This window comes from Cynocephalus volans, chromosome 8, assembly GCF_027409185.1.
Source record: "Cynocephalus volans isolate mCynVol1 chromosome 8, mCynVol1.pri, whole genome shotgun sequence".
NCBI classification, from domain to species: Eukaryota; Metazoa; Chordata; class Mammalia; order Dermoptera; family Cynocephalidae; genus Cynocephalus; species Cynocephalus volans.
In genome coordinates, this window is record NC_084467.1 from 135,436,343 (window position 1) to 135,462,938 (window position 26,596).

The window sequence follows — 26,596 nt, forward strand, 5'->3', positions numbered from 1 at the left end:
GGCTACATAAGGGAAGGGAAATGTTTCCTCTCAAGTGCCTTCCTCAATTAATAGTTCTTGCCTGGAACACTATATTGAGAAATATTCTGAAGCTGCATTTGGCCCATACAGGGAAAAATGTCGTGTTTATTTAGTATTCCCCCAAGTTAATATTTGCTATTAAACATAACTAGTTTATCATTCTGTAGAAACTCGCCTGCTAGGAAAAGCATGAAAACTGTAGCATTTATTGATTTTTTTCTTAGCTTTGATTCTGTTACAAATTAATTTGATCTGGAGCCTTAGTTCTTATAAAATTGCACCTCAGTTTTTACTCCAAGAATGAGGAGGATATTTGGCCAAATGATATTCTCCAAACTGTACTCTATCTCCTAGTAAGATGGAGAAATTTCTTGTAGGACAAAAACCAATGAGAAAAGGCCCCACAAGGTGTTGGAGCCCATGCTGGGCACTTATTCTCAGTCTCCTGAAAAAGGAGACCCCAGACATGTTACATAATCTTTATTTCGTTTTCTATATCCATATATAATAGCAATTTAAGCACCTGCTAATAACATAAGTCTGTGGGATTTATGAATGACAATGACAATATATGGGAAAGTGCATCACATTCCATGGTAAAAAGGTCAACACAGCATCTCTGGAAGGTGAAGGAGTTAGAGAGGGGAGTGCTGAGCTGGCATATGAGTCTTTAGCTGGCTGGCTTCATCTACTCTTTTAATGATGCTTCTGTTTTCTTTCAGATTCCTTTTTAATTGAAAGTGTTGCTCATCTTTGTTGAAAATATTATGTGCACACATTTTTAAACTCAATACTTTACTCCTTATTTGGATTTATTAAGAGATGGACATCTGTGGGAATGGACTTACTAGAAGGGAGGACCAATTACAGTTGTTGACTTTTGAGTTTATGTTTCCAAGATGAAAGGTCATGACAGATTGCAAGGCTTTCTAAATTATTATACTTATCCCCATTTAGTGTTTTGAAATTCTATATTGGTATGGATAAATGAAGGAGCAAATATTGATTTATGAGGATTATATAATGGGAAAGCTGGATTCATTGGCACTAGAAGAAATTACAAATCTTATCGTTTTAGAGCTAGAAACTATAGGGATTTATTAAGTTTGACTTTTTCAATTTGTAGATGGCAAAGAGACCAACTAGGAGGGCACAGCAGTGGTCTGGGAAAGTGTTGCTAATGAGAGCCTGCTCTGAGGCTTTGGCAGTGGGGCTGGCCTGGATTCAGGAAATATTACTTAGGGAGATAATCAACAGAATTTGGTGATCTCAGGGGTTATAGATCGGGGGCAGTGAGGCGATGGAGGACTTGAGTAAGATGGAGATTTCTACCTAAGTAGGCTAAGCAGTTGGTCATAACTACATCTTCTGTGGCAGACCTACTTCCCCTAATTGTACTGTCCTCAAGCGTCTTATGTTCCCATCCTCTTTGCCTGGAGATGCAGGTGTTAGCTTGTTAGATGCAGTGGTGAGATAAGACTTACTTAACTGTTTGCTTATTAATCCACTCCACAGATACTTAGTGAATACCTACTATATGTTTAGGACTGCTCATCTCTGAGGATGTAAAGGTTAGACATGGTGCATGCCATCAAGGAACTTAGAGTCTATTGGAGAGACAAATATGTAAACAGATAGGTGAGATAAAGTGTTGTACATGTTATGACAGAGGATCTATATCAGGGTTTCTCAACCTTGGAACTATTGACATGTTAGACCAGATGATTCCTTGTAGTACAGGTCTGTCCTGTGGATTGTTGGATCTTTAGCAGCATCCCTGGCCTCTACCAACTAGATGCCCGTAGCACCCTACCCCTAATTGTGATGAACAAAACTGTCTCCAGACATTGCCAAGTGCTCCTTATGTCAAAATTGCTCCACTGATCTATATGGTAGTGGGAGGACACAAAGGAGCGAGTAATTCTACCTGGGAGGAGTCAGAGGAAATCCAGTCTGGGCCATATTAAAAGATGAGTGAGTAATCCTCAGGTGGACTTTGAGAGCAGGGCCTTCCAGCCCGAGGAAGCAGTACAAAAGATGGCACCTCATATATGGCAGGTCAATCGGTGGCTTGACAAATTGGCAAAAGAGGAGACCAGGGAGGTAGGCAGCCCAAGAAATGAAAAGCTTTTCATCTACCTTATAGGCAAAAGAAGTTATTGAAGCATTTTAAGCAAGGAACAGAATAATATGGTCAGATCTGTAATTGAGAAGAGTTACTTTGTGGACAAGGTGGAGGGTGAATTGAAATGGGAAGAGGATGGAGGCAGAGAGATCAATAAGGAGACTGTGGAAATAATCCGAGTGAGAAGATACGGGATATGTTTAGAGGAAAAGGTGATGACTCTGGAGAATCTGGTCAAAATGACTGGTGAATGAGGCTGACAACCAATTGAGGGAATACAAGAGATGAAACAGATTTTGTCTAAATGTAGGTGGGCACAGTAAGCTCAGTTTCAAAGTTATTGAGCTAGCATTGTCTGTAGGATATCTGTCTGGAAATGTACAGTAGGCAATTGGTTATTTAGGTCTAAAGCTCAGGAATGATCATGTTTCTGTGGCCAAGATCCTGAATCTTTCGCTAGCTGCTGACTGGCTGCACTGTCCTCTGCTGGGAGGAAGCAGCACATGGAAAAATGATCCTGGGAAGCTCTGGTGCCAATATACTTCAATTATAATCTCTCTGTTCCCATCACTAAAGACACATTTCCTATTTCTGGTGGCTTGTGTGACCCTGAGGACTCTATTTTGTCCCTTACCAGTTTCAGTGTCATGGAGGCAACCAGAATATAATACTATTTAGATGGCATACTGGGGCAAACTTGAGGGGATTTGGGGGCATCTACATAGGGCTTGGTGAGAAAATTAACTATATTTTTGATATACAATTGGTTAAAAAAAAAAAGTATTAGGGATTCAATATCAGTAAACTAAATGTGCATGCAAATAAAACTTTCACAGTTTAAAATAGTGTGGGCCGGCCCCGTGGCTCACTCAGGAGAGTGCCGTGGCTTCGGATCCTATATAGGGATGGCCAGTGTGCTCACTGGTTGAGCGTGGTGCTTGCTGACCACACCGTGCTGATGCGATCCCCTTACCGGTCAAAAAACAAAAAAACAAAAAAAACCCCCACATAAAATAGTGTGCTTCCACGAGTATTAATTTTGTTCAAAATGGCTACGTGAAATTCCTAAGCAAGACTTTTAAATAAGTTCTGTAAATTTTTGTTACCATTGATGAGAAACATGTTCACACGATTTAAAAAGTTTTTAAAACCATTTTTACAATGACTTAAAATGTTTTAACAGGTGAACTTAAAAAGGATCTATTATCTTTTCTTTAATCAACAAATGTAATTTTGATATTTCTTGTGATAATGCAAATAGATTTCAAATCCCACCAAACTTTTTCATAACAAGTATTTCAAAATAATGATAAAAGGAGTCATAGTGCAGCTGGCGTAGATGCTACTAAAAGTGCCAGGTGTTGCCCTGCAGGAACCCCACTGCCCCCTGCTCCCTACAGGCCTTGCTCTGCATTGTGCCTTGCAACTGTGAGCTGTGTATTCATGTGGCAGCCCTGAGGCAGAAGTAGATCCTTGGCAGCGCTCAGCTTCTTGCAGATCGGTGGTTGTTCAATGGCTTTTACCATGCCACCTGGAGACCTGTGGGCATGCCAGCTGACCCCACTTGGTTGCCTTCTGAAAAGTCTGGGTGGAGGATACTTTGGACTGGAGGCTCTCAGGGCTTCCCTTCTCCCCAACCCACAAGCTACCCCTGTGGGCTGAGAAAAGAAGCGTCAGACTGCATACCTGTCATCTGTTCAGGGCACCAGAGGTGGGAAACTGCTCTAGAGCATGCATCAGGATCACCTGGAGAAACCTAAGAGCCAAGCCCCATTGGGGAGTCATCATAGAAACGTACAGAGATTTTCAGAAAGGGAGGGGACACCAATAATAAACAGCAGACATCATCTATGATGCATTTGAGAAGTCCATAAAATTTATCAGTTAGTAGATGTGTTATTGATGATTTTGGTAAAAATAAGATGTCCGGACTAGCAGTCTGATTACTTTGGACTGAGTAGTGAATGATGGATGAAAAAGTAGAAAAAAATGGAGCGTAGACTATTCATTCAAGGATTTGGCCATGAAGGAAAGGCTAGAGGGGGATGTAACTCAAGAGAAAGTGTTTGTTTCTCTCTCATTTTCTTTCTTTTTTTCTCTGTGTCTGTATTTTGTGTGTGTGTGTAAGATAAAAAAAGATCAGAGCAGCTCTTTCCGTGCTAGTGCAGCCATGGCTCGTGGTCCCAAGAAACATCTGAAGAGGGTAGCAGCTCCAAAGCATTGGATGCTGGATAAACTGACTGGTGTATTTGCTCCTCGTCCATCCACCGGTCCCCACAAGCTGAGAGAATGTCTCCCTCTCATCATTTTCCTAAGGAACAGACTTAAGTATGCCCTGACAGGAGATGAAGTAAAGAAGATTTGTATGCAGCGGTTCATTAAGATTGACGGCAAGGTCCGAACTGATATAACCTACCCTGCTGGTTTTATGGATGTCATCAGCATTGATAAGACTGGAGAGAATTTCCGTCTGATCTATGACACCAAGGGTCGTTTTGCTGTGCATCGTATTACACCTGAGGAGGCCAAGTACAAGTTGTGCAAAGTGAGAAAGATATTTGTGGGCACAAAAGGAATCCCTCACCTGGTGACCCATGATGCTCGTACCATCCGCTACCCTGATCCCCTCATCAAAGTGAATGACACCATTCAGATTGATCTGGAGACTGGCAAGATCACAGATTTCATCAAGTTTGACACTGGTAACCTGTGTATGGTGACCGGAGGTGCTAACCTGGGAAGAATTGGTGTGATTACCAACAGAGAGAGACATCCTGGCTCTTTCGATGTGGTTCATGTGAAAGATGCCAATGGTAACAGCTTTGCCACCCGGCTCTCCAACATTTTTGTTATTGGTAAAGGCAACAAACCATGGATTTCTCTTCCCCGAGGAAAAGGTATCCGCCTCACCATTGCTGAAGAGAGAGATAAGAGACTGGCAGCCAAACAGAGCAGTGGGTGAAATGGTCTCTGGGTGACATGTTAGAAATGTTTGTGTACTAATTAAAGATAATACAGCGTGATTAAAAAAAAAAAAGATCAGAGCATAATTTTGTTATAGGAAAGGAGTCTATAAAGAGATGTTGAATATACAGGATTGTAATAACCAAAGGGCAAGGTCATGGTCTTAGAGGAGTTGGGGGGATAGAATCAAAAGAAGGATCGATGACTCCCTCACCCACTAAGACCAGAAGAGTGAGGGGGCTAGTTTAGAGGCCTGGGCTGGAAGTTCAGGGAGTTCAAGTGTGACAGCCTCCATTTTCTCTGCGGGTTGGAGCAAAGCCACTTTATAGTGGTGGGGCAGGAGTGGGGTAAGAAGTGTGAGAGCAACGGCAAAGGCCTGCAGTAATTGCTGTGGGAAATGGACTAGAACAAGGGCAGCAAATGGCTGCAAAATGGACATAATGTTAAAAAAAAAAACTGGGAGGCAGGAATGTTTATGGGTTCTATCATGTGCTTCTAACTCATCATTCCCTCACTATGTTCTTCAAAAGATTCTCTCACCTTAGTTATAAGGCATACATTAAAGCTCCAGCAGCTCTAAACATACACACGCACATGCACACACACCCCTTTACTGGCTGTTTTCTGACAGGAATGTGGTAGGAGATGCTGCAACTAAAATACACTCCAGATGCAATCAAGGCTGGGAGGAGACCAGGTGGAGGCAGTTAATTATCAGAAGAAAAGTGGGCTCTAGTCATTATAATAAGCAGCGGGGTGGAAAACACATTGCTTTGACACACAGCTCTCTGGTTGTGGTTAATTAGTTGTAGGATCCCAAAGAATGAACTCAATAAACAACCGCTAAGTCTTTTTGATTTGTGTAACAACAAAACAAACCAACAAAACACAGCTCTAGGTCTGGGAAACAAAGGCTTCTCATGAGGGAGAAAGACATGACTTGTCACTCTAATCCTAGCACTAATTCACATCCCAGATCCAGAGCCTTTTGAGCACAGCCCAAAGATTCCTCAAGAAATATGCTGCAGGAATGCTGTACCTTGCCATCCCTTATGGATAACACCTCTGGAAAAAAGGAAATACCCAAACTTTTCAGTGACTATCACTTGCTAATTCCAAACAAACACTAATTTCTGGGACCCCAAATGTCACTGTTTGCCATTAATATTTTGAGCTTATAGGGGTTAGGTGATAAATGAACTGAATTCTGGCCCAAGTTCACCTTCAGGCAGGGCTATGGACCTGTGAATTCATCGTATGGTTATGGACCCTAGTTATCAAATGGATAGGTGGAATAGTTTCATTCTTGCAACTGAAAATTCATTGGCACACTCACTCACGGAATAAGGGCTACTTTGGTAGGAAGCACCAAGTGGGGTGCCAAAACAGTACACGGAAAACAATACCGCACACCTGGAGAACTAGAGTAAATGTCATCATCAAAGAAGAGAAAGTTGTGATGGTTCCCACCTCATTTTCATTCACTTCACAGGTCAGCCACCACAGAAAACTGATGGGTCTTGGTTACTGGAAACCCATGCAAGGGGTGACTTCAATTGTAGCTACTCTTCCCAATGGGATGTCTTTAATGAAGCAGCTTCATACAGCCCAACACTTAGTTTGCAATTATTGATCTGGGATTTAGCTCCAGAATATCGTTTTATTTATTTGTGTATATTTTTATTTATTTATTTTTGATAATACGTATCTATGGGGTACAGAGCTATCAGTATTTTTGTACAGTATGTGATGATTAAATTAATATTATTAGTATGTTCATCACTACAAATAGTAATTATTCTTTTTGTCCCTTACCCAGTTACTTCCTAACCTCCTTCCCTCTCCCGTTTTCCCACCTCTAGTATCTATAGGTCTGTTTTCTCCTTCTGAAAGTTCAATGTTTTATTGCAGTCTTTCTTTTTTTCTTTCATAGCTCCCACGTGTGAGTAAAGACATGCAGTATTTCTCTTTCTGTGTCTAGCTTATTTCACTTAACGTAATTTTCTCCAAGCTCATCCATGTTGCTGTGAATGGCAGAATGTCATTCTTTTTTTCTGGCTGAGTAGTATTCCATTCTGTATATATACCACATTTTCCTTATCCAGTTATCCATCGATGGACATTTAGGTTGGTTCCATATTTTGGCTATTGTAAATAGAGCTGCAATGAACACGGGAGTGCAGGTATCCCTTCAATATGATGATTTCCCAGAATATCTTTTTTTAATGGCTCTCTTTATATTATGTACCAATAACTTTTTTGATTCAATCATAAATTTTCTTTTTATTGTATATCACTCTTCGTTCATGTCTGTATATCAGTTTCTTCACTTTAAAATGGAGATCATAACTGTAGCTTTCTCAGAGTTACTGGGAAGAAAGTTAGATAATCTATGGAAAAAGCACATAATAAGTGCTCAATCTCTGTCACCTCTTATTATCTCAGATAATTGGGGATGAGAATCCGGGTTACTATCTTTTTTTTATTGTTCATTTTGCAGGATTCATTCTTAAGTCATTCAATGAGAAGATAAACTTTCTGAATCCTTTCATGTCTGAAAATGATTTTACTTTCTCCTCTCTTTAATACTGATTTGCCTGGGTAAAGGATTCCAGGTTCAGCTTTGAAGATATTGCTCCATTAAGAAATTCAATGGCAATCTAATTTCTTGCTTTGTAGGTAACACTTCTATATAAAATCTCTTGATTCCCTTTCTCTTAGGCTTTGCCTAGGATAGGATCTTTTTTCATTAGCTATTCTAAGGACTCAGTGGGCCCTTTTAATCTGAAGGAGATTAGTGTTTTTCTTCAAATCTGGAACACTTTCTTCTATTCAACTCTAACCCACACCACCATTCTTTCTGTTCTTTGTTTCTATAACTTCTGTCATTCAAATGTTGTAATGTCTGGATCCATTTTCCATGTCTCATAATTTTCCTTTTGGTGAATTTGCTATTCAGCCCTGCCCATTCTGCTAAAAACCAGCTTATATCTTCTTTATTTTCTTTCAGGGATTCCTTAATATTCTGGGCTCATTGATGGAACATTTTGCTCCTATAGGTTTCTTAAAAAATTTTATTATGTCATGGAATTTTAGGCAGAAGATAAGGTAGATGTGTGTGCTCACGTCTTTTTCTCGATTCACATTCCTTGGTTATCTTTTGGTTTGTCTCGTTTCTTTAATAAGATTGTATATTTTTAGGTAAAAGTTTTTATACGACGGTACTTCAAAAGTTCCTGCAAAGATTCACATTATCTTTTAATTCTATATTTCTACGAACTTTTTGAAGCACCCTCATACTATATGCCTCTCTACTCCGTATCTCTTAAACTAGTGTTTTCTGGTTTTCAAGAACTTCTTTCCACGAATGCCAAAAGTATATCCAAATACTACACATGCTCTTTAGTCTCTCAACTCTTTTATCTCAGTGGCACCTGGAATGTTCTCTATTCATTCAAAAAGTCCTCCAATCCCCCCACCCCCCCTTTCCAGGAGCAAAAGTTGCATCTAGCTTCGCGGTAATTCTCAACCAAATATCAGAATGTCCTGTAATTCCCCCCACCCCCAATAAACCCAGACCTTTGGTATAGGTTTAATAAACCTCTGGTGATTCTCATTCAGTCCTGGGCATCCGTTTTTCCCCTTAAAGAGCGCCACAGGTGATTCCGAGGCACACCCTGTTTAGGAAGCACGCAGCCTCCTTCCCCTCCCCGCTGCCAGCCCCCAGGCCAGCCCGGCCCCTGCCCCTGTCCCTGCCGGGGAGGTGGCAGCCGTCTCACCTAGCGTCTTCCAGCCGCCTGGAAGGAAGTAGGCCCGGCGACCCCGGAAGGCGGTCCACGCCAGCTGACAGGCCGGTCAAGCGGCCTGACGACTGGGGTGGACCCCCAGACCGGACCCTCGAGCGGCCAGTCCCACCCAACCGTCCCACCCGCCACGCGCCCTAGGGGATGGCGTGTGACGCCCCGGGCGCCGCCTGCCGGCCCTCGGGCCCCGGTGCGCAGGCGCGCGGGGCCGCCTTCGCAGCCGCTATTTGACTGCGGCTGGCTGAGAGCGCACCTTTGACCTTTCCCCTCCTTCAACGGCAGCGCCGGCGCCCGGCGAGGCGAGACGGGTGAGGGCGGCGCCTGGCATTGTCGGGCCGCAGAGGGGTGGTCTCCTGCCGCCGCGGGTCACGGACTGCCGCCGGGGTGAGAGGAAGGAGGACTCCCTGCTGCTAGGGGCGGAGAGAGAGGTTGGGGGCGGCGAAGGGGACCTCCCCACCAACTCCGGGCAAAGCGGGGAGGAGGCGGCGAGGACTAGTCGTTGCCTTGAGAGGAAGCAGGGAGCCTGCGGTGGGTGTGGGATGGACAGAGCTGCTGGCGGGACGGTCTTCACGTGGGGCCTTCTCCGTGCACTGGCGAAGGCGGTGTTACCTTTGCCTTATTTCCTAGTCCTGGCTCCCAGAGAGTCATCGACGAGAGTTTCTGTCTGATGCAGAGAATGGCACCCACCACAAACCCAGTTAACAAATCACACGCGAGCCAGTGGCAGGTGAGACACACGTAGGTTAATCCACCCAGGTTGAGATTTCCAGTTAGATTTGTGGGGGGCTTTGCGATGAGCAAGCCCTAGAATTCCCTCCCAGTGTTGCTTTATCACCTTCAGAACTCACATCTCAGGTGTTTACGTTCTCCTGTTGGTCATCTTAAAAAATTTTTTTTAATGGGTTTGTCCGCTTTTCCTTATGAGCAGTGTTTCTGTCTTAAATCCTGTAGGGTACAATGTCTGAACAAGAGCGTATACAGGAATGTCTAAGGAAGGAAATAAGGTCACTTCTCATTTCCACCAAAGATGGTTTGACCTCACAGCAATTGGAAAAGGAGTACCTTTTGATGGTTGGCAACCATCTACCACTACGGATCCTTGGGTATCGGTCCACTATGGAGCTGGTGTTGGACATGCCTGATGTTGTTAGCGTCTGCCACTGTAGGGATGGTACTACAATACTGAAAGGTAGGTTTAAGGTTTTCGAAGGTCTATAAACTTTGTAAAAAAAAAAAAAAAAAAAAAAAAAAATCACTTAGTAAAAAATTGTTCTGGCTCTGCAGTTATTCTATGTCTCAGGCAGTGGATTTTAATGGGGAAGGGGTGCACCATAGGTGCCTGTGAGGTTGTGGGAAAAGTTAGAGCCTCAGCAAAATAAGAGACCATTCCCCAGAAAAATGTGCGTTCACAAAAGCTACAGTTTGCATATGGTTTCATGTTATCGAACCTGAAGTTGGGAGAAACCTAACAGTGGGTCTTCTAAATTGTAAAAACATGTTTTAAGTTCCATGAAGCACAAAAAAACATTGTAGGGAAGTTCATCTCAAGAGTTTCAAATCTTTCAGGAGTTATTTAGCCCTAATGATAATCCATTGGGTTGTCTTTTCATCCACAGATAGAGAAGAAAGCAAGCTGTTGCTCAAAATGCAAGAAATGGAGGAACTGAGGGTTTTTTATTGTGCTACCTAGATAAATAAATAGCTCCTTGGAGAGTTAAAAATTGTCTTGTGTTGTCACAGATACAAAGGGTAGAAAAGGGAGTAACCTTTTCACTTAAACGTGATTTTTTTTTTTCACATTCCGTAGCCATTCCAGATGAATCCACCAAAGGCATAGCAAGTTTAGTTGCAAAGCAGAGGAGCAGCCATAAGGTTCGAAACTCCATGCAGAAGGGAAGGGCAGGTGTTTGCTCTGGGCCAAGCTCTCAAAGGCGGGTACCTTACCGAGGAAGCGTGCCCCCTGTTCTTCCAGCTGTTGTGAAGAGTGAGTTGAAAGACCTCTTGGCAGTATCTCCTGTTCTCCTTTCTGATTTTGAAAAGGCATTTGCCAAGCGATTTGGGCGATCATTCCAATATGTGCAATATGGATTCTTCTCTATGTTTGAAGTGCTGAATGCAGCTTCAGATGTCATTTCTGTAGTGCAGACCAGAGCAGGTTCTCTGTTGATGCTAAAGAAGAGTGTATCAGAGGAAAGAGGATGGCCAGCAGGTAAGCATGTTAGCATTACTAATTATATTGCAGATCAGCAAATATTGGAGTGGTGTGGCACATATAGGGGTATGTAATAGCTCCATGAATTTATTGAAGTTGAAACCTGGCTCTACTTGGTAGCTGAGTGATCTTACGTAAGTTACTTAATCTGTCTAAGCCTTAGCTTCCTCGTCTCTAAAACAGGAATAACTTGCCTCTCGAGGTTGAGCTGAAGACCTACCATGAGATGAGTTCTGTAAAGTGCCTGGCATTTAGTAAGTGGTAGTTATTATTATTAAAAAAACAAGATCAGTTCTCTCTAGAACACTGTACATGAACATTAGTTATGTGTTCATGTAAAGAAGATATAACATGGAAAATGAAAAGTTAAAAATAATACTTGTTAGTAGTATTAGCCCATCTGATCTTTACCGTCACTGGGGATATCCTAAAAGGCACTTCAATAACTTATATAGTGTAATGATAACCACCTTATTTGTATAATATTTTACCTTGCATCCTCATTATCATACCATAGACATGTAGAGTGAGTAACTCTCTCTTATAGATGAGGAAACCAAAGCTCAGGAAGGTTAAATGACTTTGGCTAGAGTTAGATACACAGCAATTATTACTGCTCATCCAGTGCTTTTCTACCTAATTGCTTTCTCTCTTAAAGGCTCCGAAGACCAGTGTGATCATTTACGTAGTGTCTCCTTAGATCTTTGACAATGTAGAGTTTATACACTGAGCAGACGGGGAGCCTATGTGGGAGGATTCTGTGCCTATTTCAGGGATTCTTTTTTCCTCCAAAATCTGCATTTAGATTAATGTAGTTGAACTACAAGAATGTGCCATGGTTTATAAACCAATATTTTAACTCTGCTGGGTAATGTAGTTCGAAGATATGAGGATATGCTCTGGTCAGATAAGAGCCTCTGAGAAGCCACTGAATCTAGCTCTCAACCTTATCAGTACTCTTGAGGTGCTTATCAGTACTCTTGAGGTGCTCAAACTTAAGGAGACTAACTCATGCATTCAAACTTACAAGAGGATGAGTTATATAGTTTGCCAACTTGTGAATAATGGGGTGAATATTCTTAGTGGTTCATGTTCTGCATGAACCCATGGCCCCTCCTTCCTATCATCAGATATCTTGGAAATAATTAGGTTTTTTGTTGAGCTTGATTTTAGGGTAAAGAAAGAGCTAAGCCATGGTGAGGTCCAGTGATATATATCTTTCATGTTGTACAACAGAATATGCCTCTCCGGTGGTATTTCTCCTTCCTTCAAATCTTGAAGACAAAAATTTATATTCTGGAATAGTATCCTTTATTCTATAGCTTCTCACTTCCCCTCCCCTTCATACTTCTCGGTAGTTATCCAGTTTGAGGAGCATAGTTCTAAGCAGACTCTTTACTTGGAGACTTTTTGACCTCCTAAATGTGATGCACCTTTAAGGTTTTTACCAATCGAATCCTGCTTCTCTGTAATTATATTCAGGTGATCTTAAGTGGAATTTGAGATAGCCCCAACCTTTTTGGTAACACACTTACGATCTCTTGGTTTTCTTCTGTGGATGATTGTATAAGTCCGTTTCGATTGCTTATAGCAAAATACTTGGAACTGGGTGATTTATAAAGAAAACGAAATTTATTGCTTACAATTTCTGAGGTTAGGAAGTCCAAAGTCCATCTGGTGGTGGCGACAGTGACCCAGGGGTCTCACATTGCGAGATGGTGAAAGCAGAGAGAGCAGAGAGAGAGCAAGACAGACTCTCCTCCTCTTTTAAAGCCCTCAGAACCACACTGCTGACCAACATTTTTAATCCATTCACTACTGCATGGTCCTACAATCCAATCACCGACTTAAGGCTCCACATTTCAATTACCGTAATAGGATTGCCCACCCTTTTAACAGTCACAGTGGGGGTAAGTTTCTAATACATAAAACTTGGGGGACACAATTCAAGCTTCAGGGAGTTTTGGGAGGACATAATTCAATCCACTACAATGACTAATTACTTTCTTTGTAGGTAAGTTTTATTGGCTTAGTATAAAAATGTAAGCTTTCTTAATTTTTACTTCTAAGTTGAGGGCAGTTAGCTCTAGTTAACCTCTATGTGTAACCACCAGAAAATAACCTAGAAATCGCTACTGACAATTTTTCTCTCTTCCATTATTCACAAAAGGTAAAAATTTTACCCAGCCATTGAGAATGAAACACGAAGGGTCATACTCCACAGGCTCCCCAGTAGAAAAAGCAAGCTTTTCACAACCCACTTCAAACATGGAAGCACCAAAGCAAATGTTGAACATGGAGAACACTTCCAGGTTAAATGCAGTGGAGACTTCTAGGCTGAATTACACTGAAAAATTAAACCAGGTGAGTTATCTGAGTTTTTAGATATAATATACTGAAAATCTGTTTTAAAATTCATGGTTTATCACTTAACTCCGATGAAAAAGCTGACCTTTTAAAAATTGAAGTTATTCACTTATTTCAGATTTGACTAAGCATTTCATATGTTTCTGTGCATTAGTAAGAAGTGAGAAATGGCAGTGAAAAAAGAGTACAATTTTATCAACTCCATGGTTCTGCTATTTTCTGCAGATGACTCCCAAATCTATCTCTAGTTCCAGCTTCTCACCAAAGTTATAGAAGCATATTTGCAACTTACCTCATGAATATCTTCACCTGAATGACTGGCCCTGAGCACCACAATCCTGGTATTTTTCTGTGATTATGATGCTGAAGGACTTTGAATAAAAACTACTAGCCTGTAACCAACAAAGGCTCAGTTAGGTTAGCATGATAACAATTTAAGTAGAACTCAGAATAGCACATGGAAATTGAATTCAAGACATAACAGTGTTTATTCTATAATTTAAAAAAATTAGCTTTTAGTAACATAACTTTCATATAGTAGAACTTACCTTTTTAAATGTACAGTTTTTTGACAAATATATCTAATCACGTAAACACCATCAAAATAAATAGAACATTTTCCATCATCCCCCAAAAGTTCCTTCATAGAACTTCATAGTCTCTTTCCCCATCTGCAACAGATGATCACTGCTTTCTATAGCTATAATTTTGACTTTCCAGGAATTTTATGTAGCAATGTCCAGCCTTTTGTTTCTGGCTTCTTTAACTTGGTTGGATGCTTTTGAGACACATCTAAGTTGTTGGATAGGTCAGTAATTTCTTGTTCTTGTTGAATAGTATTCCATTATACTGATATACTTCAATTTGTTATCTGTTCCCCATTAGATATTTGGGTTATTTCCTATTTAGGGCTATTATGAAGAAAGCTGCAATGAAAATTTGCATACACTTTGTATGGACATAGACTTCATTTGTCCTGGGTAAATACTTAGGAATTGGATTGCTGGGTCATATGGAAATTTCATGTTTATAAGAAATTGCCAAACTGTCTTCCAAAGTGGCTGTATGATTTTATGTACCCATGAGCTATGTATGAAAGTTGTAGTTGCACCACATCTTTGTTAACATTTGGTGTTGTCAATTTTGGAAATATTAGACATTTGAGTGGGTGTGTAGTGCTATCTCATTATGGTCTTAATTTAAGTTGGATAATACATATAATGATGGGCATCTCTTCATATGCGTATTTGTCATATCTTTGTATCTGTTCAAATCTTTGGCTAACTTCTTTTTTTAAATTAGGTTAATTGACGTTGTATTGAATTGGAAGAATTATTTATAAATTCTAGATACAAGTCCTTTTGTCAGAGACATGTTTTGCAGATCTTTTCTCCTGCTTTATGTTTGCCTTTTTTTTTTTTTTTTTTTAAAGATGACCAGTAAGGTGATCTTAACCCTTGGCTTGGTGTTGTCAACACCATGTTCAGCCAGTGAGTGAACTGGCCATCCCTATATAGGATCCGAACCCGTGGCCTTGGTGTTATCAGCACTGCACACTTGGGAGTGAGCCATGGGTCAGCCCTACGTTTGTCTTTTCATTTCCTTATTTCTGTCTTTTGTGGAGCAGAAATCTTTAATTTTGATGAAGTCTAATTTATATTTTTCTCTTATGATTCTTGCCTACCTGATAGATCTTTGCTTAATCCAAAGTCACAAACATTTTCTTCTAGAAGTTTTATGGTTTTAGTTCTTTAGGTCTATTACCCATTTCGAGTTATTCTTTGTATAAGGTACCAGGTATGGATCAAATTTTTCTGCATGTGGATAGCCAATTATTCCAGCACTATTTGTTGAAATGACTGTCCCCATTGGACTACCCTATCATTCTGACACCTCTATCAAATCTGTTGGCCTTATACATGTGTGTTTCTGTTTTGGTACTCTGCTCTGATTCATATATCTACATGTCTGTCCTTTTGCCGACACTACACTTCTTGATTGCTGTAGCTTTACAATATCTTGAAATAATATAGTTAAATGTTACAACTTTGTTCTTCAGAATTGCTTTGACTACTCTAGGTTCTTTGCATTTCCATATATATTTAATGTAATATAAATCAGCTTGTCAGTTCTTACCAAAAAATAAATAAGCCTGTTGTGATTGTTGTTTAGAATTGCATTGGATCTGTAGATAAATTTAGGGAGAAGATGACATCTTAAAAATATTGAGTCTGCTGATTAAAGAGCATGGTATATCTCTTCATTTATTTAGGTTTTTAAATTCTCTCAGCAGTGTTTTATTGTTTTCATTGCACAAGATTTGCATATATTTTGTTAAACTTATCCCTTACATCTTTCATATTTTTGAAGCTACTATAAGTGATATTTGCAAATTATTTTCTAACTAACCATTGCTAGTATATAGAAAATCAGGTTTTTTGTATATTGACTTTGTGTCCTGTGACCTTGAATCAAGGTACTTGATAAACTCAATTTTATTGTTCAAACAGTTTTTTAAAAAAAATTTGTAACAAAGTTGATTGTACATATCTGTGGGGTACAGAATTGAACATCAGTACTCATGTGCAATATGTGATGCTCACATCAGAATAATTATTATATTCAATAATATACACTGTAATTGCTATTCGTAGCCCTTTACCCATTTCTCCCTCCCAACTCCCTTTCTGCTTCTAGTAACTTCAGTTGCCCTTTTGAAAGTTCAGTGTATTATTGTATCTTTCTTTCTTTTATTTCTATGTTTATTATTTTAGTTCCCACTATGAGTGAGAATATATGGTATTTCTCTTTCTGTGCCTGGCTTATTTCACTTAATATGATTCGATTGTTCAAATAGTTCTATTAGCTATTTTGTGGAGTTGGGATTTTCTTCATAGACCATTATGCCGTCTGAGAGTAAAGACAGTTCTACTTCCTTTTCAATCTCTATGCCTCCTCCGCCACTCACCCTTACCACACAGGCTAGGCTTTCCAGTATAATATGAATAGAAATAGAGTAGTAATTCCTGTCTTGTTCCTAACTATAGGGGGAAAGCATTCAGTCTTTTATCATTAACTGTGATGTTAATAGTAGCTTTTTTATACATGCCATTTATCAGGCTGAGGAAATTCTCTCCTGTTCCTAGTTTCTGAGAATTTTTTCATAAATGCACATTGATTCTGAGAACTTTTTCATGAATGCACATTGAATTTTATCATGCTTTTACTCCATCCATTGGAGTATAGGGCTTTTCTTCTTAAATTATACATATATTTTTTAATGTTAAGCCATCATTATATTGCTGGATGAATCCTATTTGGCCATCTTGTATTATCCTTTTTATATATTCCTACATTCAATTTGCTAACATTTTGTTAAGGATTTTTGTGTTTATTTTCATAACGTATATTCTGTAGTTTTAACATCTTTGTTTGGTTTTGGAATCACGTTTTGGAATACAGGCCTCATGAAATGAGTTGGGAAGTTTTTTCCACCTCTTTTATTTGAGTTTGTATAGCATTGATATCCTTACCAAATATTTCATAGAATTCATCAGAGAAGCAAACGACATGGGATTTCCTTACAATTCAGTAACAGATAAAGAACTGTTCAGACTTTCCTTTTTTTTTTTTTTTTTTTTTTTTGGAATGAGCGTTGATACTTTATCTTTCAAGGAGCTGTCCATTTCATCTAGGTTGTCAAATTTATTGAAATAAAGTTATTGATCATGTTCCCTCAACTTTTTTAAGGTCTGTAGGGTCTATGGTAATATTCTCTTCACCAACCCCCCACCATCACTTCTCCCCACTACAGATTTATTCATTTATTTTTCAAGGAACCAGGTTTTGGTTTTATTGCTTTTTATTTTATTTTTGTTTTCTATTTCATTGATTTTATATGCTTAACTTTATTATTTCTTTCTGTTTACTTTGGGATAATTTCCTCTTCTTGCTCTTAAGGTAGAAGTTTGGTAATTGATTTTGGTTCTTCTTTTCTAATATAAACATTTAGGGCTATGAATTTCTTCTAAGTACTTCTTTAGCTACATCTCACAAATTTTGATAGTTGTATTTTCTTTTTCATTCAGTTCGAAATATTTTCTGATTTTCCTTGTGATTTCTTCTTTGTCTTTTGGATTATTTAAAAGTGTGTTTAATGTACAAATATCTAGGAATTTTTGAGAGATTTTTCTGAGTTCTAATTTAATTCCATTATGGTCAAAGGACATAGGTCAGATTTCATTCCTTTTAAATTTATTGAATTGTTATATGGCTCAGAATATGTTTATATTGGTAAACATTTCACAACCCAATTCAAAAGAATGTGTATTCTGCTATATTTGGGTAGAGTGTTTGATAAATGTCACTTAAGTCAGTTAAAATGTCATTCAGGATTTCTGTAGTTTTACTACTTTCCCTATGAATTACTGAAGGAGTGTTGAAATCTTCTAATTGTGGATTTTTCTGTTTTACATTTTAGTTCGATCAGTTTTTGCTTTGGATATTTTGAATCTGTTAGCTGTGTACATGTTCAGGACTGTTACATGTTTGTTCCTCATGAATTACCCCATTTATCATTGTAAAATGTCCCTCTTTGTTGCTCATAATATTCCTTGTCCTGAAGTCTTCATCTGGTATTAATATAGTCACGCCAGCTTTCTTTAGATGTAGTGTTAGTTGTGTATATCTTTTTACACCCTTTTACATTTAACCTACTTGTTTTATATTTAAAATGAATTTCCTGTAGGCAGTATATAGTTGCCCTGCTATCATAAAATCTAATTTGATAATCTGTCATTTAATGGGCGTGTTTAGAACATTTTATTTAATGTAAAAATTACTGGTGTGGTTGGATTTAAATCTACCATTTTGATTTTATTATGTTTATTTTTTCATTCCTGCCTTCTTTTGGATTACTTTTTAAAATAATTTTTTTAGAGCAGTTTTAGATTCACAGCAAAATTGAGCAGAAGGTACAGAGGTCCCATATATCCCTCTCCTGACACATGGGTAACCTCCTGCTCCACTGTGGCACATTTGTTATAATTGAACCTGTGTTGACACATTACCCAAAGTAGAAAGTTTATATTAGGGTTCATTCTTGGTTTTGTGTATCTACGGGTTTTGACAAATGCGTAATGGCATGTTTTCACTGTTGTAATATCACACGGAAAAGTTTCACTGCCCTAAGAATCCTCTGGGCTGTGCCTTTTCATCTGTCCCTCCTCCTAATCCCCTGGCAACCACTGTCTCCATAGTTTTGTCTTTTCCAGAATGTCATATATATGGAATTGTGCAGCATGTAGCCTTTTTAGATCTTTCACTTACCAATATGCATTTACAGTTCCTCTGTCTTTTCATGGCTTGAATGCTCATTTTTAAATAATAGTCAACATCTGGATGTACCACAGTTTATCCATTTACCTACTGAAGGATATCTTGGTTGCTTCCAAGTCTTGGTAGTTATGAGCAAAGCTGCTATAAACATCTCTGTGCAAGTTTTTGTGTATATGTGCTGCCGAAGCGAGCACGCAAGTTTTTGTGTAGACGTAAGCTTTCAGTTGATTTGGGTGAATATGAAGGAGCGCAGTTCCTGGATTGTATGGTAAGAATATGTTCAGTTTTGTAAGAAACTGCCAAACTGTCTTCCAAAGTGGCAGTACAATTTTGCATTCCCAACTTGCTCTACATCCCTTGTCAACATTTGGTATTGTCCGTGTTTTGGATTTTGGTCATTCTCATAGGTGTATAGTGGTATCTCATTGCTGTTTTAATTTGCATTTCCCAAATGACATAAGATGTTGAACATCTTTCCATGTGCTTACTTGTCACCTGTATTTGGTCTTTGGTGAAGTGTCTATTCAGGTCTTTTGCGCATTTTTAAATTGGGTTGTTTTCTTATTTTGTATATTTTGAATAACAGTCCTTTATCAGATGTGTCTTTTGAAAATATTTTATTTCAGTTTCTGGCCTGACTTCTCATTTTCTTGACATTGTTGTACACAGAGCAGAAGTTTTTAATTTCAACGAAGTCTAGCTTATCATTTATTTCTTTCATTGATCATGCCTTTGGTGTTGTATATAAAAAGTCTTTACCATATTCAAGGTCATCTAGGTGTTCTCCTATGTTATGTTATTATCTTCTGGAAATTTTATAGTTTTGCATTTCACATTTAGGTCTGTGATCCATTTTGAGTTAATTTTTGTGAATGGTGTAAGGTCTTTGTCTAGGTTCTTTTTCTTTTTCTCCTTCATGTGCATGTTCAGTTGTTCACCATTTGTTGAAAAGATTGTCTTTGATCCGTTGTATTGCCTTTATTTTTTTATCAAAAGATCAGTTGACTATATTTATATGGGTCTATTTTGGGACTCTCTGTTCTGTTCTACTGGTCTATTTGTCTGTTCTTTTGCCAATACACACTGTCTTGATTTCTGTAGATTTTCAGTAAGTCTTGAAGTTGGGTAGTGTCAGTCCTCTGCCTTTGTTTTTCTTTAATATTGTGTTGGCTCTTCTGGGTTTTTTGCCTCAAACTTTAGAATCAATTTGCTGATGTCCACAAAATAACTTGCTGAGATTTTGCTTGGGATTGCATTGAATATATAGATCAAGTTGTGAAGAACTGACATCTTGATAGTATTGAGTGTTCCAATCCATGAACATGGACTATCTCTCCATTTGTTTAGTTCTTTTTTGATAACTTTCATCAGAATTTTGTGGTTTCCCTCATATAGATCTTGTTGTATATATTTTATTAGATTTATACCTAAGTGTTTTTTTGATGGGAGGCTTATATAAATGGCATTTTGTTTTTAATTTCAAATTTCACTTGTTCATTGATGGTATGTAGGAAAGTGATTGACTTTTGTATATTAATCTTGTATCCTGCAACATTACTGAAATTGCTTATTAGTGCCGGAAGGTTTTTGTTTTGTTTTGTTTTTTAATTCTTTCAGATCTGCATAGATGATGATCATGTTATCTGCAAACAAAGACAGCTTTCTTTATTCCCGATCTGTATACATTTTCTTTTCTTTTCCTGTCTTACTACGTTAGTTAGGACTTCTATCAAGATGTTAAAAAGCAGTGGTGAGAAGGGACATCCTTGCCTTATTCCTGATTAAGTTTTTTTTAATGATTCCATTTTATCTCTTTTATATTTTTAGTAGATTCCTTACAGTTTTTAACATATATTTTAATCTTATGACAATTGGTCCTCATAATATACCATTTCATGTGTAGAATAAGAACCTTAGATCGGTAAATTTGCATTTCACTCCTCTCATTCCTTCTGTTGTTGTGATACACTTCAATTCACAGGTTATATACCCCTTAATACATTGTTATTTTTGCTTCAAAAATATTTTTAAACAAAAATACTTATTTTAATATTAAATAATAAAATGTTTATTTATTGAATAAGTCACTTTTTAAAAGAGATTAAAAATCAAATAGAAAACTTATGGTTACCCATATTTATTATTTCTGGTGCTCTCTAATCCTTTGTGTCTAAATTTCTCTGCAGTATAATTTTCCTTCTGCCTGAAAAATTAACATGTTCTGTGAGGTAAATCTGTTTGTTGCAAATACTCTCAGCTTTCATTCATCTGAAAAAGTCTATGTGTTCATGTTTGAAGTATAATTTTGCTGGGTATAGAATTTGAGGTTGATAGTTTTGTTTTTTTCCTTTTAGCACTTCAGAAGTAATATTCTATTGTCTTCTCATCTGCATAGTTTCTGACAATAAGTCTATAGTCATACTTATCTTTGCCCTGTACATAAGGTGGGTTTTTTTCCTGTGATTTTCTCTTTTTCATTGGTTGTCTGCAATTTGATTCTGGTGTCCCTTGATATAGTTTTTGTTTTTTCTGCTCAGGATCATTGAGCTTCTTGTATCACTGAGATTCTTATATGTAGTTTACAATTTTAATGAAATCTAGAAAATTTTGTCTTTAAAAATAAGGGTACTTTAGAAAGTTTGTGGAAAAGTAGAATTAAACAATAATATGAATCTTCCATGAACTTTCTGCAGTACCCTCATATTTTTCTCCCTTTTCCTCTCTTTTCAGGATTACAATTATACCTATTTTAGACTGCTTTTTTTTCCCCCTTGCAGCTCTGGGTATTGTTCAGTCTGTTGCTTCTTGTATGTTTATCAAGCCTCAAAAAACTTCCCCCATTTGCACAGATTAGTACTCATCAAGAAACTTTAGGAAATTCCTCTATCATTTCCAGGGGTATTCTCTCTGCTACTCCATTTCCATATTCAGTATTGCAGATTTTAGTATCCTTGTTGTTCCCAAACTCTGATCTGTCATTTCATATGTTTTCCTGATGTTCTAGTTGTTTATGGCAGGAGGGTGGAAGCTGTAAATTTGTTTTAAACGGTGAAGGAAATTCTTAATTTGGAAAACTCAGCATGAAAAAATTATTCATAGTCCTACTACCAAAATATAGTGTTCACTTCTATTCCTTTCATAGTGATTTCCCCATTTTTTAGATTATTCATATTTTGACATTCCTTGGCCAGTCTGCTTATCTTTCTTTGTAGGTAAGCTGACTGACTGCATGCTTATCAGATCCTGTCTCTATCTTTGAAATCAGAAAAGATTATTGAGAACTTTTGGTCTCTTTAATTTCATCAAAGAAAATCTTCATTTTAAAAAATGGCTTTTGCCTAACCTACCTTACAAAAGTATCAGTACACACTTCAACTAAAATTAGTGTCTTTTTTCATTAGGATTCTATGTGGTTATTAAAAAAAATAAAAACTGAAATATTTGTGAAAGAAAGATGGTTGTGTACAAAAATATTATCTTATCAGAAAGCTAAACCTAGAATCCAATTGTTTCATACCCAATTTTGATTACTGACAATTTGAATTTTTAAAAAAATGTTCATTAGCTATTTATATTTGTTCTCTTCTTTTGCTTGTTTTTCTCTTAAGATATGTTAATCTTAATGAGTTAAAGAAACTTTTTTTTACTTAATGAATTTAAGGAATTTTTGCTGTCATATGCTAGAAATATGTTTTCTGAGTTGTCATTTTCCTTTGTTTTTGGACATAGAACTTCCTAAGTTAGAATCATCAAATCTATTAGTCCTTGTCTTTTACTCTGCCCCTGATCTCATACATACAATTCCCTTTTCCACTTCAGGGTTTAAAATAGGTTTCTGTTTGTTGTATGGCTAAAAAGAAAATTTAAAATTTTAATATAGCTGGATTATAATTTTGGGATATATGTGTTCTGTGTCAGTTCTACACTCTTTCAATTTTAATTAAGTTGACTTTAATGTTTGTTAAGGTGAGTGTCCCCTAGTTAGTCTCTTTTCAGACTTTTTTTTTCCTGTTCTAATATTTTCTTCCATGGAAGTTCAGAATTATTTTTGTAAGTCCCAGATTTTCAGTGAGATTTCTTAGAATTAGTTTTAAAAATTTTTGAAGAGCGTTTATGCATTACATTAAATGTATTCATTCAGTAACATGTTGTGGCTCTCTGTGTTTTCAGGTTTTAATCTTACGCCCTTCATTGCAGATAGTTTTCTTCATTAGAGTTTGGCACATTTCTTGGAAGAATAGTTTTAGGTATTGTGTATTGCGATGCTATTGTTGCTGGTAAGAGTGGGATTCTATCTGCTCATGGCTCATAAGGAAAGAAATTAACTTTTTAAAGTATTATTTTGAAACTGATCACCTTTCTGAACTAGTTTTGTAAATAGTTTTCCCATAGGTTTTCCAAGTAGAACGACTCCCATGTCATTTATGAATGTTTGCTTTGTTCTAATATTTAAAATTCTTATTTCCATTTAAAAAATTTATTGTACTGAGTAAAAATCCCAGAAAATATTAAAGAATGACTGTGCATATTTCTTTTTCAGAGGCTTTAAACTCTGTAGAATTGAGCAAAAAAATCTCTGCCTTTTAACTGTCAGAGCCAGGCAATAACAACTGCAAAGTTTAGGACATTTGCTCATGGTGTGGTTCCAAGGAGAAGAGTGAGAGAGGTGCAGATATACTTTCTTCTTTATTAATTTTTCAGTTTCATCCCAGGTTTTGCAGCTTGAAGAATTCCTCATAGATGCAACCTAGTAATCACATTTCACTTACAGTTGAAGGTTTTGCTACCAGAACTATTTAAATCTGGTTCAGAAATGTGGACCCTAATTCCTAAACTATGCATTTTAATTTCTAGCAAGACAGACTCTACGTAATTATCAGACTACACAATTCTGTTTATAAAAAGTATGTCTTTCCATTTCTTAAACTATAGATCTGTTAGTTTGCTAGGGATTCCCTCAAATCTGTACAAGTTTGTGTTTCTTTATATACATAAAAAAGGAATAGGTAAATATGATATTACATTTAAATTGTAAATTTACAGACAGGTTTTATTTTCTTTTTGATCATCTTTATATTTTATTTTTCCACAGTTAACATACATTATTTTTGCCATAGGAAAAAATATGTTATTAAAAGGAAAAACAAAATCAGTTTCTCCTTTGTAAAATGAGGATCAGAATTTTCATTTTTTTATCTGCAAGAGGAACAGATAGTCTTGGCCATCTGTATCTTACCCTTGCCATGCTTTGTTTCACAAAGCAAATGGTTAGAACAATTTAAGGCCTTTTTTGCAAGGTGTGAATTTTTAGGGCATTCTATTCAATCTTCATTATTTTGACCCCTTCAGAGGAAGTTTAGAGGAGGAATCAAAACTTGAATGGGCGAGTAGGATATGGATTAGCTATATTTTCTAGGGGGCGATACCTCAGATGCTGTGTCCTGCCCAGGTCTCATCAGAATTCTCTGCATTGGTCCTCAGCCAATGCTTACTTTGCTTCCCATTAATAGGTATTCCCTGCAAGTGGAGTGATTTGTCAGGGAAGAGGGTTCTGGCATTTCTGGTTCCCTAGTCTTAATACCACTTAAGAGTACCTCATTCTGCCCTCTCCCTGCCCCTGTCTCCCATACTAGAAAACTTACTGTAACATTCACCATGAGATTTATTTATTTATTTATTTATTTTCTTCACAGTCAATGGCATTTATTTATTTATTAAGAATATTCGTGAGGGCCGGCCCGTGGCTCACTCGGGAGAGTGTGGTGCTGAGAACACCAAGGCCCCGGGTTCGGATCCCATATACGGATGGCCGGTCCGCTCACTGGCTGAGCGTGGTGCTCACAACACCAAGTCAAGGGTTAAGATCCCCTTACCGGTCATCTTTTAAAAAAAAAAAAAAAAAAAAAGAATATTCGTGAGATACAAAGGTAATTGTCATGCCTCCTGCCCCTGATGTAAGGGCCAGGTTCACACTGGAGGCACACCCACCACCAAAAATTACCCTTGCGCCCCTTGTCCCCACCCAGTTATCCCCCAACATCCCCCGCCACTGCACTCTGTAGCCCTAGGAATGTTTCCTCCCTCTGTTAGACCACAGCACTACTGTGGTCTTTCTTTCCTTCCTTCCTTTCTCTCTTAGCTCCCACATATGAGTGAGCACATGCAGTATTTATCCCTCTGTGCTTTGCTTATTTGCTTATTTCACTCAACGTAAGTTTCTCCAGGTTCATTCATGTTGTGGCTAATCACCATAAGATTTAAAGAAAGTAAACTTGAGTTTGTAAAAGAATATTTTCTGCTTTTAATTAAATCAGGGCTGGTCTTAGTTTGCACCTAACATTTTTTTTGATTTATTTATTTATTAATATTATTACTTTTTACATTCTAAGATGTTGCAGAGCTGTTGGCAGGGATGGGGAGAAGGGAAGGAGAAGTGAAATACTGTGTGAGGAGGAAGAAAAGGGGAGGGTATGGTTGAGGCACGTGGCAACCCCCTCAGTTTGGTAGGGGAAACCAGGGGGCTTCCAGCATCAGCTCGGTTATTGGTGGGCTGGATGCATATGTCAGGGGGGTGTGACTGAAGTCCTTGGCCCCCACCACCCAGACTTCAGAGCCTGGGTGTTTCCAGTAGTGGCTTGATAGTTGTCACTGGGCTGGTTGCGGATGTCGGGGGTGTATGGCTGAGGCCCTTGGCCCCCCACCGCCCTGGCTCGGGAGTTCCAGCCCTTTCTGTGGTGGCTTGGTGGTTATCCCTGGGCTGGTTGATGATGTGGGGGGCATGGCTGAGGTCCTTGGCCCCCCATCACCCCATCTTGGGAGCCCGGGCACATCCAGCAGTGCCTAGTGGTCATTGCTGAGCTGGGTGCAGTCATTGGGGGGTGTGGCTGAGGTCCACGACCCTTCCTCCTCCCTGGCTTGAGAGTCCAGGGGGTTTCCGGTCCTTCTAGGTTTTATAGGTGTTCTTTGATGGTATGAGACCTTTACTGGTTAATATTAAACTTTTTCTCTCATCTGTGGGTATTTCGTTTTTCTTTCAGTTCTGTATTGGATTATTTGCTGTTCCCACCTCGTAAACTCTATATTGGAACTAATTTGCTGTACTTTGGTTACTTCTAAAATGAGGGAACTTTCTAAGAGAACCAGCACTTGAGCCCTGTGGTTGAGCTAAGTTTCTGCTTTGCTGCTGATTCCCTGGGGAAGGTTTTTTGTGCAGCTCAGGTTTTAATTGTTGACCTTGTAAGCACCTTTGGGTCTTGTGAGGACTGGTAAACCTGGGTTGTGTGGAAACTCTGGTCTGGGCCTGAGACTTTTCAGCAAACTGCATGCCCTGCAGTTCTATATTCCTGACCTGTCTCCACTGAGTGGGCCTGCACTGATTGGAGGGCAGATCAGCTGTCCATGCTGTGCCCCAATGCACCCCTGGTGGCCCTCTCCCCCATCACCCACACCCCAAACACTTCCCATAGGACGAGACCTGAGTCAGTCCCTTGCAATGACTCATTGGCCTCTGAGTGGCTCCTTTTCTCAGTTGTCTGTGTCTCCTCACTCCTGTGTGGGTCCATGGGAACCCTGTGAGTGGTCTTGCTGGCCTCGGGGCCACCAAGGCCCTCTTTTCCCCTGCTGCCTCCAAGCACCTTCATATGAAGGGTACAGTTGTGGCTTTTTCCAGCTCTTGCTCTGTGCACTCACCATCCTGGAAGCGGCTGGGGCTCGAAATGGTGGGAGCGACCCTTTCTTTCTCTCATTTTGGCTTCACCTGCCTTCATG

General features: G+C 38.6%; 2 protein-coding genes across 3 annotated transcripts in view; both read left to right on the forward strand.

Moving 5' to 3' along the window:
* Window positions 1-4,309: 4,309 nt before the first annotated feature.
* Window positions 4,310-5,123, forward strand: LOC134384011 (small ribosomal subunit protein eS4, X isoform). Its single transcript, XM_063105619.1, has one exon. It carries the CDS (start codon window positions 4,317-4,319, stop codon window positions 5,106-5,108), a length of 792 nt encoding a protein of 263 aa, XP_062961689.1. The 5' UTR covers window positions 4,310-4,316; the 3' UTR covers window positions 5,109-5,123.
* A 4,747-nt stretch (window positions 5,124-9,870) lies between these two features.
* The window catches only part of TDRD5 (tudor domain containing 5), a 107,900-nt gene continuing 91,174 nt past the window's right edge, over window positions 9,871-26,596 (forward strand). For both annotated transcript variants that reach the window (XM_063106407.1, XM_063106408.1), the window contains exons 1-3: window positions 9,871-10,102; window positions 10,721-11,122; window positions 13,296-13,489. In XM_063106407.1, coding sequence (XP_062962477.1) covers window positions 9,871-10,102; window positions 10,721-11,122; window positions 13,296-13,489 — 828 coding nt within the window. The remainder of the gene's footprint in view (window positions 10,103-10,720; window positions 11,123-13,295; window positions 13,490-26,596) is intronic.

What these genes read in the sequence shown, in the direction of transcription:
- LOC134384011 (XM_063105619.1), top strand. Translation starts at nt 4,317, where the DNA reads ATGGCTCGTGGTCCCAAGAAACATCTGAAGAGGGTAGCAGCTCCAAAG.